Source organism: Crotalus tigris, unplaced genomic scaffold (assembly GCF_016545835.1).
Source record: "Crotalus tigris isolate CLP2741 ecotype Arizona unplaced genomic scaffold, ASM1654583v1 scf7180000017571.3126492, whole genome shotgun sequence".
In the NCBI taxonomy this organism is placed as follows: Eukaryota; Metazoa; Chordata; class Lepidosauria; order Squamata; family Viperidae; genus Crotalus; species Crotalus tigris.
The window spans coordinates 1561128-1573870 of record NW_024096482.1 but is presented as its reverse complement, the minus strand read 5'-3'; the positions used below and the strand labels follow the sequence as shown (position 1 = coordinate 1573870).

The following is a 12743-nucleotide window of genomic DNA, read 5'->3' as shown; positions in this document are numbered from 1 at the left end:
AGTCCTTAGAGAGATGTTTTGTACCATAGATGTGGTAGTATTCATGCCAAAAAATAAGTACAGAGAAGGTGTGCCTGGAGGAAATAAAAAGAAAGGATCTATACAGTGAGCATGATGAAAGTCCTGGGTATTGTGCTGGCTACATCCTGCTGATGCACATGAAAAGCCTGCTTACAATAATGTAAGCACAATCTCCCAGTCAATGAATTGCAATGGTATTTCCAAGTGTACATCCAAAGCAGTCCCACTATTTTCATGTTTCCATATTTATCACTTCTCTCCCTGATCACATGTGGTGCAGGTCAATCTGTAGTAGGTGGAGTCGTCGTCATCATCATCATCATCAAAGTTGGAAGGGACCTTGGAGGTCATCTAGTTCAACCCGCTGCTCAGGCAGGAAACCCTATACCATTTCAGACAAATGGCTGTCCAGTCTTATTTCCTTCATGGTTGACCTCTTGTTAAATAAGTGCCGGAGACACACAATTGATACACCATTCCTAAGAGACAGTCCAATTGTTAAGGAGGTAGAAAAGCAGGGATCTTTAGCAAGTTCACTAGGGGGAGAATGGGACTTCTCCAATTTTAAGCAAATCTGTTTAGGATTACTATATTGGCTTTTCTCTGCCATTAGCCAGAAAGTAAAAGTAATATGAAGCAGAATAGTCAAGTTGAAGGGGAAAACAACAAGGCTTTTCCCAAAGCTCCTCTTCATAGCTTTGGAGAAGTTGCACCCCTCAGAAGTCTGGAAGGCAGGGGATGCACTGAGTGTGTGGATGTACACAAAGTATTGATTTAGTGCAGACAGGGCTCTTTTGAATGTAAAAAGCTACCCATTCTCAAAGTATGGGATTTAATAGCCATGATGCTGAGAGAGAGGTAACACACGTCCAGAGTCAGCATAAGGTAAGCATAGGTTTGTTCAGCCCAGATTTGAGCCAAAACAGTAATTTGAATCAAACCAGAAAATATATAAAAGGTTTTATAACCGCACTTTGCACTTTGAGGAAAGGGTTAGTACAGTAATGTAAGTCAACATTTTGAGCTCACTGTACAATTATTCATGACTTTTAAGAGTTAAAATGGGATATTTTAAACTGTTGTGCAAAATAGATATATTTCATATTAATTCTAGACCTTCCATTCCAAGTCCAAAGAAAGTAAACAAAAAATTATTTCTCTTTGTGCCAAGACAAATAAGAAAGACTTCCTTTCAGTCCAGATACTGTAGACAGTAAGGGATATCACAAAAGATATAGTTTAATATTAACAGTATTTCATGATTTAACATGCACTGCATTTTAACAGTAAAAGAATTCAAAACACTTTTCTTAGTAGAAATATATAGTTTTCTAGGTCAATAAAATCCCTGTTTATTTGCCAAATAAGGCAATTTTTTTCCACATAGAAAAAAGAAATTTTAATTTATAAAAAGAACTTAATAATTCCCAAATAATTTCCATTTCTACTTGAAGTTGAGCATAAATTCACTCAGTTCCTTTCAATTGCTTTGGTGCTTCATGTTCCAAGATACAGCCTCCATTTTTTAAAAGTTTGCTTGTTGGTTTTTTAAAAGGCTGTTTTCTCTGGAACAAGCTAAGATTGAAAGATGGCAGTCTACAGATCTACTGCTGTATAACTTCTATAATACTGCAGGATACAATTTTTATAATACTGTTCAAGGTAACTTTTTGGTACTCCTGCACCTCTTGCAAAGAAAGAATTCTGACTTAAGATCGATTTTCAAATTAAAAATTGTGCCATCAGATTTGCCATTCCTAGAAGAATTATCAAAAAATGGCTGAGTAGTGCAAACCATGTCAATTGATTCTCCCGATGCAAGGAGATAATATAGATGATGGATGGATATACAAATACAAAGGCGAGGCCACAGGTTGCTCCAGAATATCTGGAAGAAAACAACAAATGGTTATATATTTATTTTTTCGAACTATAATTTCTACATGTCTATTCAGTGACAGGTCCCATGTATAACAAACAATCTAGCCAACAACATTTTAGTCAGAAACTGCAGTCCCAGTAGTGTGATTTAGTATGCTGAGCAAGCCCAGAAAATTGGATTAACTCAATGTCCATAGTTAAACTAACTATGAATAAGCCTTGAAGACAGCCATAATGAGGTTGGTTGGTTGGATTGTTAACTGATTTATATTTACTATTTTAAAAAATTACACACAAGCCATTGAGACAAATCTTTCCCAGTGTTAAGCAAACTAAGCCTTAGTACATGGCCAGACCAGAGCAATTATTTCAATGTGCTTTATTATCTTAAAAATTTTTACTGCATGATGGAAACCACAATCACCCCACAAGAAAAGACTACAAATGATATTACTATAACACTTTATATTTACTTCTGTTCCTTTTGGCCAGATTCCTTTTCCCATCCCTCACATTCCTACATTTGATTATTTAATAAAAGTTATTAAACATAAATTGATAATAGAGCTATACAAATTTTGCTTGAGTCAGTAGAGTTTCTACATGCACTAGTAAAAATTATATTCAGGGTCACAAAAATTGTGCTACTATAAGACAAAATGGGAGCATTGTTCCTGTGTTTTACAAAAAGCTGTTATGACATGGCCAAGGGAAGGGAACAAATTCTACAAGGCTGCTGGATATATGGAAGTTTTAGGCACACAGAGGACATCTGATGTAACAATTATCATATTTAATTGGAGAAAATGATCCTTTTACCCTTTAATTCAATAACAAGTAAATGCTGCTCACTAGGACTCCCACTGCAGTAGTTTTCTTCAACATCATGGTGGTGTTACATTAATCAACAGCATTTATGTAGTGTTCAAACAACTTCACAATCATTCTTTTACGGTAATACTTCTTGAGTGGGTAAGGGGAGCAATCACAAAAGATATCAGAGGCTGTGAGGCTGCAGCTTGCATCTGACATGAAGTGCTAAAGAAAATCTCTTCCTATTTTTTTTTAAAATGGTCCTTCATATTTTTATAAAGAACACCAGATGGGTTCATGGCAGAGTACTCCTTTTGAAGAGAGAAAAGGAACCAATCACAAACATTCCTTTGTGCATTCGGATGACTGCACAAAATTGCTTAGCCAAGGCTTGCTTATTTAAATTCATTTGTTCTTTGTTTCTGTTGCTCACAATAGAACAAATGGGTGGGAGTATGTGGTTGGATGTATAAAAGATATTTAAAAAGAAACAGGATCCAAGATTTTTCATGTGGAGAAAGTTCAAGTGAAATTGAAATTGGGAGAAAAATATGATGAGGAAGGAGTATTGGTTACGTTTGCCATTTTAAGTCATTTATAACAACAATGAAGGTGGGATAAAAACAAATAAATAAAATTGAAAGGGAAAAGAATGAGGAACTTAGAGAACAAAAGGGAATGAGGAAGGTATTTATGATAAAGGTTTCTAAGCTCTGTTTTTAAAAAATCAATTAATAAGAACTTTGTTAGGACAAAAATGTTAAACATTCACATGTGCACAGATCTAAAAGGCAGTTTTAAAATGTGGAATTTTAGTAATAGTATTTGTTATTATTACAAGGGAAAAGAAAATCATGGCAAAAAAAAGCTGATTTGAAGGAAGGATCATACAGTCATTTTTAATATTCATAGCTACTTCACTGGGAGCTGGGGCTTCATTTATTTTATTTGCAGGTTTGGGGATTTTTTGCTTCCAGAAAAAAAGTAGGAATAATACAAAACTTTATCTTTATTACTAAATACTAAATATTTTACTAAATATAAATATTTTGTGAGTGACAAGAAGTAAATGAGGTCAGATAGGGACAGGAAAGCTGTGGCACTCCAGATCTTGCTGAATTACAATTTTCAGCTTCCCTAGAAACATGGCTACTGATACAGCTTCTAATTTAGGATTCTGGAGTGCTAGAAGTATTCCAGCTAGGATACAGCTGCTAATTTAGGATTCCTGTCTTGGAATAGTGGAAACTCTTTCAGAGAGGTTTGAAATACAATTGCCTGCTCACTCTTGAGATACCTTATAGAACAGAATTGGGCAACATTGGATTTTTTTTTTAAAGCACTCGCAAGTCTGTCATAACTGTCAATGAGTCAGAGGTATGTGACGTTTATAGGTGTCACCAGGATTTTCTTTCTTTCCCCTTTGTTTTTAGTGAAGTTTATTTTTCCCTTTTGCTTGTTTGATTATGGGAGTCACTAGCTATGACTTCTGATTCTCCGCCCATAGCCTGGAGCTATCCAGATGTCTAGCCTGATCTATATCAGTATTAAATAAGAATTATAAAATGTTGTTTGGAGAGGATAGATCAACTGTCTCATCTGTGGATTCATTTGGGTAACTCAGATTTTTCAAAGAAAATCCTGGTGAAAGTTGAATGTGAAATAAATTGAATCTGGATATTTTTTGTTGCAAAAAAACAAATACTAGTGACTACGAGAAGGCCAGAATGTACATTCTACTGAATTGTTCCGTGTAGGAAAAATGTGTAAAAAAGTGAAATTCTGAGGCTTATTTTATAATTTTACCACTTTAGTTTATTATATGCATATACCAGATATGAGAATCACCCACTATTTTGTTTAAATTTTATATGATGGTTAGCATAGTCCTGCATCAATTTCAGCATAACAATCAATTCATATTTCAAGAGTACCTTATGATTCCCCCTATATTTGGATAGAATCTGGCCACCGCAACTCCAGTTCCTACAATGATAATGTTCGAAACCAGCACATGGAAAAAACTGTAAGAAAAGAGAAAAACCAAGCTATGTAACTCTATGTAAGAGGAACTCCCTTTATTAGTTTCAATAAGCTAATGAAAATCTTTCCATTTCTGTGACTCATCCAGTAAAGCCAATTACTTTTAGATGAAATGAGCTTGACATATAGTGATTCTTCCAACAGCCAAATCCTAAAGTGATATTTTGAATAGAATATAGCTATTTGAAATTCAGTTTTAGAATAGAGCTAGAAGGGACCTTTCTTTTCTATTGGTCATGCCACAGTTCATAAAAATGTAATCTCTCTCTCTCACACACTCTTTTTCACACACATGCTCATGAATAGTCTAAAATACAATCCATATACTCTATTAAGTATAATAAAATACTCTAAAAGACACTCCCCACATGAAAAACAATATTTTGGATCTAGGAATGATCTGAGCTGCTCAACCAAACTAATGAATATAAGAAGAAGAATCTTTAGAGGAGTAGAAATCATGACATTATAAATGTACGCACAGGCACATTTTAAAGCATTTTGATAGAGTAAATAAATATTTAGGTTTGCAGGACTCATACCTAGGAACAATTTTCATCAAATTTTCATCATAATTCTTTAGAGATAGTGTAAACAGAAAGGGTTTTGTATCCTACTCCACCTTCTTAAATTTTCTAAATAGGAAATTAAACTTGTAGGATTTTTCACATTCTGAACAAGGCCTGTCTGTTAATACAAATATAGCAGCCTATTTAAATTCTGATTCAGAAACTTCTTACACTTAGAAATGGGATGTCTTGCTATTTTAAACAAAGAAAGAAACCAGATAAAAAAACAACTTGGACATTATGACTTATTATTTTAAAATATATTTATCCATGTTACTATAATACAAAAATAATAAAGAAAAAGAAAAACTAAACATAGAAAACAACCTATATTAAAAATTAAAATGAAAAAGGCACCATCACCACTCACCCGTTAAAAGTAGCGCGCGCGCGCGCACACACACACACACACACACACACAAACCCCACATAAATATTACAATAAAATATATAAGGGTACTTGGCCTTTAAACAAATTAAGCTTGACCATATGGAATGATAACAGTGATTCCATCCATTACATCAATACATTCAATTTAAAACCTCACAGTCACCTTATTTCTTCAATTCAGGATTTTTTTAAACCTGGGGTGGTGATTTCTTTGCAACAGTGCAAAATTATCTTATCAGTTTGGTAAGTCCAGAGTTCATCATAAAACAGAATATTCCAGGTTTTTTAACATCCCATTAATCACTGCATTTTTGTTAATAGTAATATGAATATGGAACCAAAATAGGACATGCACAGAGCAAGCCCATATAAAAGAGTTGGTCAAATATATTACATGACCAGTATAAAAACATCCACTAAGATGTCCAATAAATATGAAAAATGATATTTTGCTATATTAGTCAATTCTTGATATTACAAGAAATATACTGTAGCATAAATGTGGTTTGGCTTTTGCTTAACAATTTGTACAAACATAAATGTGTTTATTCGCTGTAATGTAATTATTAAATATGGTTTAGTATGATGTATGAATCATTCTATAAAAATAAAACACCTGAACAGTCTTTCCTTCCATGATGTTCTCTCTACTCTTTTTTTAAGAATTTAATAATTTATTAAACAGTTATAATCTATAAGAAACTGAATTCCCCAACCCTGCTCTGTTCTCCATTAATGGTTTATTTAAACATGATGGAATCAAGCTACATTTTCTTGATTCAAGTCTAACTCTCAATCTACACCAGAGGTCCCTTTTGGGCACCAGGGACCGGTTCCATGGAGAGAAGATTTTCCGCGGCCCAAAGAATGCATGGTTTTGTGTGCTGCCTGCATCCCGTGGATGGGGCTCTGCTTGTTTGTGCGGACCAATTGCTGCATGCCGTGGCCCGGTACTGGTCCATGGACCGGGAGTTGGGGACCCCTGGTGTAGACTAGACTAGACTACGGAGAAGTACATGGGTTCTCCTTGGATACAAATAAAAATCTCCTATGCTAATCTGACTCTAAGCCCAATGCATACAGATCGTCCTTAATTAATGATGGCAACTGGAATCAGAAGTATCATTAAGTAATGTGGTCATAAAGCATGACATCACACACATTGCTTAGTCACAGCAATTTCTGCAGTCCCCATTGTCATTGTTAAGCGAGGCTACCTGATGGCTTCCAACAACCAGTTAGAGGGGATTCCAGCAGGAAATTACAAGACAAAGGTGTCTTGCAAGCAGGTTGTTAGGCAGGTAAGTGGTTGCTATGGGGCAGGTGAGGTTGCTCAAAGATACATTGCAGCACAGCACAAGGATAATGAGGCTTGGGATGGCTGTGCCCAGGGGTGAAAACTTACCCAAGTAATTTACCATCTCCTCTGTTGGCTTCCCAATTGATTTTGCTTGTCAATGTTGCAAGGGAAGATTGATAATGGCAATCACATGACTACAGGGCACTGCAACCATGGAAGTAGAAGCCAGTTGCCAAGTGCAATCAGGATGCTGGGATGGCAAGAACTTTGAGGACTGGTTGTAAGTGCCACTTGTTCATCACTGTCATAACTTTGACTGGTTGCTGAATGAGTGATTGTTAACCAACGACTATATTCTATGGCTTCTAAATAATATTTAGCAGTCCCAATGGTGATTTGCTCAAGCAATTCACTGCCTCCCTCCAAATTAATACATTAAAAAGAAACGATGCTAATATTTAATAGGAGAGGTCAGTACCCTTGTTCTTTAGAGTAGCACAGAGACTTCCTCTGAAATTATGTTCACTATTGCACAAAAGATATTTTAAACAAGTTTTTTTAAAAATAATAATAATCTGCATATTGTTTTTTAGTATATTTTAAAATGGATCCTGAAAATCAAGGCAAAAAATAGACTTTCTGTTCTAGAGAAATCACTATCAACTTTTACAATTATTTTAAAAAGCCTTTCCCACCCTGATATATTAGATTTCAATCACCACTTGTGGTCCACAGAGTGGGGCATGTTGTTTGAAAAAGTGCTGATCACCAAGCAGTGTTGCTGCATGTCTGATTCCATAATAGGCTATGAGAATAACTTTGGGAGAAAGAAGAAAAAGCTGCAGTCTGATAAAAGATACTCGATGAGGGTGGAGAAAGCATCTCAGGTGGGACCGTCCCTAATTCTCTGGAAATTAAAGGCAAGAGAGGAGGAACGTGTTTTCAGACTTGCAAGATTATACTATTTTATTCCTGACATCTTTAATTCAAAATGGTAAATCTCCTGCCAAAGCAAAGCCATCATCACAGTGGTTTACACATTTATTATTTGATGCTTGTAATTTATGGCTATAAATGAACCTTAAGGCAACCTGAACAAAGCCAGTCCTACCACAAGACAAAGCAGTACAATTACCTCAAGAAAAAGATTTGGGGTGCTACATAAATTTATAAAAAATTATTGCCACTATTTTTCTGGAGTGTGTGTATATGGATACCCTGAATTTAATGAAACACTTTAGAAACCCCTTTTCTTTCTTTGAGTCATTGTTGAGAAGTCTGTGCAGTGTTCTTCATAAGACTTCAGAAGCAGATAGCCGTGGCCTTCTAACTATAGTTCAGAGAGTGTGACTAGCCCAAAGTTACCTAGTTGGATCTGTAGCACAGGCAGAACTGAAACAATGGTCTCTTAGTTTCTAACTTGGTGCTTTATCACAATACCCAATCAGCTCTTTGAAAAAAACATAGCATCTCTAAAACTGAGATGGTGCTGAAGAGCACACAAAGCCAGCATGGGTGCCAGAACACGACTATAAATATACTTCTTTAGCCTCCAGATCAGGAAGTAGATTCTTACAGCTGGTGTTAGATGTAGCTGAAACTTCTGGAAAACTGACAGATCTCCACTTAGCATAATAACCTGGGATTAATGTGTTTCTAAACACACTAAGTTTCCAGGAAATTGTTACCAACCAGCAAATAAATTATTTCAACTTTTTGGATTGAACTGTTAGGGGTATTAAAGTTATTACCAGATAGTGGGAGCAAGTCTGCATTTTTATCTCAACTCTGAGAGATAAAATCTGGGTCTAAAGTCCCTTTTTTAGCTTCCAGTGGCAGCCAACATAAAAATAGCAAATAACCATATCTGTATATTTGGAATCTTAAAAGAAAATGTTCAGACAATCCCTCATACCTTGGTCACCTCGCAGCTTGTCTACTGCAATGCTTTCTACCTGGAGCTGCCCTTTAAGGCCATCCAGAACCAAATGAACCATTTGCATCCAGAACCATTTGTTCCAGTAATGTGGGTGATGGGCATGCTTCACTTTGCTTATGCAGTACTTCTGCTTCATAAGATGCACTGGTTGGCAGTTTGCTTCTGGGTTTGATGCTGGTTGTTACCTACAATGCCCTACAGGCTATACTGCTTGGGTTCCTTGTATTAATGCCACCTGTTGGGATCCTTCAAACTCATCTTCTCTGCCATAGGGCCTGCCCCCGAGATCTGGATGGCCCCACCAGAGACTGAAGACTTTTGGTGAGGGTAAGTGAGGCTCCCTTCTGGGTAATGTACTTTGCTCTGAGTTTGTCTGGTTTGCACCATCTTTTGTTCTTTGTTTTTATTATTATTTTATTGTTTTCTGTATTTTTAAGTGTGAAAAGACCAGAGTTGTTGGGTGTCTGGCATTCTAAAAAATATAATAAGTAATAAAAAATATATAAAATGTGGACCTTACTAGAGTCAGGATTCTTCAACTGTTCATGTAACCTTCCTTATCTGTCAGAAAGGTCTCTGAAAAAAGGCACATAAAAATTCACCTAGGAGACTTATGACAAGGATGAATCCTGAATTAGCAAGCAAGAATTCTCCTTCAAATTAAAAGAAAAAGGACTCACTGTTAATTTGGCCAATTTTTGTTGGTTTTGTCTTATTTTTTAGCTGTTCTTACTAGAGAATGTACTTTGTAGACAAGTAAGAGTCTTGGGTAGAACACAAACAACAACAACAACAAAAACCAAGAAACCATAAAGAAATCATGAATCCCACTTGCACATTACACCAAGCTACAGTTGCAATCAATGTATCACCCAAAATCAAGATGCCAAATTTTGGTTAATTGCTCTAAAATTACTTATGGAATATCAATGGCCCTGTTTACATATCATTTTAAGCCAAAAAAAAAAAAAAAAACTGAAAATACTCCCCCACTTTGACATTGACATGAGGCATGAATGAAAAGCCATCACTAACCACAATAAAATGTTTGCTCTAACACTGGCAATTGAGCAGTGACAGAATATTCCTAAGACATGGATGTGAAAACAAGGAATAGAATTAAGGTATGTAAAAAAGGAGTGATTTACCTTGGATAAACATTTCCAAAGACATGTCCTAAAAACTGAACTCGTGCCAAATAGCCAAGCAGTGGGTACACAGTCACCATCTGGAACAGCAGGAATATTCTTGCAAGAAATGACATGATGTCATTACTGGGGAAATTATCTAAAAAATTCTAACCGAAAGAAAAGTTTGTGATGTAAGTGAAAAGGGGCTATCATTTCCTTCTGCCTCTATGATCTACTGTAAGTATATCAAGTATTCTAAAGCAATAAACATAAAGATGTTTCTATATAAAGAATATATAACACATCAACACTGTCATGATCATAATCGGAATACATAAGATTTGGAGAATTCTACAACTGCTTCATCTACCGGTACATATTTGTTTTTTTAATCATGGAAACAATTATGCATGAAGTTACAGAATTTTGTTCCTGAAGCACAAATGAAACTGATGGCTTGGTTTCAGAATTTTAAAAACTGCAGTTTTATTGCAAATTAAGTTTTGTATCTTAAATGGGACAAATTCTTAAGTATTTTATATTCTCAATACAAACACATGCACACAGATGCAGTTCTATATTTACTGTATGTATTGTTTTTCCTTAAACAAATTTATTTTGACATAGATTCCTAGAGAAATGCATTTCTTCAGATGTATAAAAAAATATTTTGAGATGCTCAGCTACATTGGAACATTAATAGAAAAACAATTTTTGCTTAATGATCTGTTTTCTTTTCCAGCTGTACAGATAATTTTTATTTATGCACCAATCCAGTGTATATCATCATACTTCCATATAACCACTGTTTACATTTGGAAAATTGTACCATACTTTAATTAGACACTGAGCCAATCTGGATGTCATCTCAGCTGTGTAAACAATATGACAAATAAATATTTGGTTGGCATATGAACTGTTTGTTCAAGGTGAGAATAATCCAGGAAATCCCTAATTAGCCCTTATTTCATATTTCATTTGAATCAGGAAACTATCAGCTTGGAACTTCATATAATAGCCTAAGGATTGTAGCTGTTGCAGAACTGATAAACATATTTTTCCAGTTCAGACAAAAAAGGAAACTATACTTAATTAGAAATGTCTTCATTTAGTTTTAGCTTCTTTCGCTCAAAGGAGATGAATGTACAGATTAAAAACTCACTAAGCCAGCTAATTAAACCAAGACACATTTATCTGAACCAAATTTCTTAATTTGAAAAAGTAATCAACTATTAATATCTACACTGAAATGATTGATGCAACTGGTGGCTAATATTTAATGATACCAATATAGCTTTAATTACAAAAATCTGGTATTATTTAAGTATGACATTGTTCATAATTCTGGCCTGATCAAATGAAAGTGAGATTTGATAATAACATTACATTAAATGCAGATGAAGATAAAAGAAAAGAGAGCAATCCTTACCTATAATCCTTAGCAAGTTAAAAAAAAATCCCCATATTAAAGGTTTCTGTACCTGTTCTATACACTCCTTGCTCAATGGTGGAGATGGAAAAGAGCCAAAGATTAGCACCCCAACATAGAGATACGTTAAACCAACTAAAAAGTAGGCAATTGAAAGATCTCTGACCTGTAGTTAAAACACAAGAAACAGCAAACAAATAAAATCAGCTTGTTTCAATTATTGTATGGAAAATTAGTTACAGGACAAATCCTTAAACAGTTAAATCATGGAACAATGATTCTTAAATTATTATTTTTAATTATTAAGTAGATACAATACAGTGATTTTGGGGCTGTGAGTTAAAGCAGTTACACACACACAAACAAAACAATTTAGCATACATTCAAGGGCATGAAGAAAAGTTATAAATTTGGAGATCAAAGCTAATTAAGCCATGATGTTCTCAAAATGAATCAATTTGGGCCAGGCCCCATGTTAAAAACTAAACTTTTCCTTTTCGAAAAATATGGATATCAAATGACATATGGAAATTGTACAAGTGTCTTCTTTTATTGAATGCTTTTTATACTATTTAGTTGGGGAGAAAATGCTTCAAGTCTAGCAGTGCCTTTTAGTTTTCTACACATTTAAAGTACAATGTGGGCAAACTACAGCACTGGATAAAGGCTCTGTTGCCTTGATGAATGAAATAATTTTTTTCCAGATTTCATGGCTTACAAAAGAGGTGAATCAGGGGTGAAGGATGGGAAGGGTTTGTTAAAAAAAAAATTCAAATGGCAACACGCTAAAAGAGGGCAGAGCTTTGGCCACACAGTTGCAGCTGCCATTTTGTTTTTTTCGCCCTATTGTAGATGTTTCTGTCACTAATTTTCAACTAACCTATCCTTACAATATTATTGTACAAATAAAAAGGACAGTGAGGAAACCATGTTTTTGTTGTAAATTCCTTGAAATTGAATAATAAGCAAGTTCATTTTTATTTATCCTTTTTTGCCTGCAAAATCCCCTTTTCAGAAATTGGATCACTTTCTAAATCAGTCTTTTGAGTTTTATTTCAGGACTGTTGCTCATCATTTGAAGCAAATGTTATGACTTCCTCCATTTCAAAGAAAAAGTTGTGGTTCACCCAATTTCCTTTTCACTGGGCTGCTTTATTATAGAGATTGTAAGCAACAATCCCTCAAAATCCTTGCAAGATTATGTCTTCTCTGACAGCTCATTCCATC

The 12743-nt window shown here is 35.0% G+C and overlaps 1 protein-coding gene across 6 annotated transcripts in view; it reads right to left on the bottom strand.

Moving 5' to 3' along the window:
• Positions 1-969: 969 nt before the first annotated feature.
• Positions 970-12743, bottom strand: part of SLC38A9 (solute carrier family 38 member 9) — a 45540-nt gene continuing 33766 nt past the window's right edge. For 4 of the 6 annotated variants that reach the window (XM_039355616.1, XM_039355633.1, XM_039355624.1 and 1 more), the window contains 4 exons: positions 11569-11682; positions 10106-10204; positions 4650-4739; positions 970-1909 (listed from right to left, as the gene is read on the bottom strand). In XM_039355616.1, the coding sequence (XP_039211550.1) occupies positions 1679-1909; positions 4650-4739; positions 10106-10204; positions 11569-11682 (534 nt within the window). In that variant the 3' untranslated portion in view covers positions 970-1678. Of the gene's footprint in view, positions 1910-4649; positions 4740-10105; positions 10255-11568; positions 11683-12743 lie in introns of all 6 variants that reach the window. The other 2 variants (XM_039355640.1, XM_039355657.1) reach the window with 1 other exon arrangement.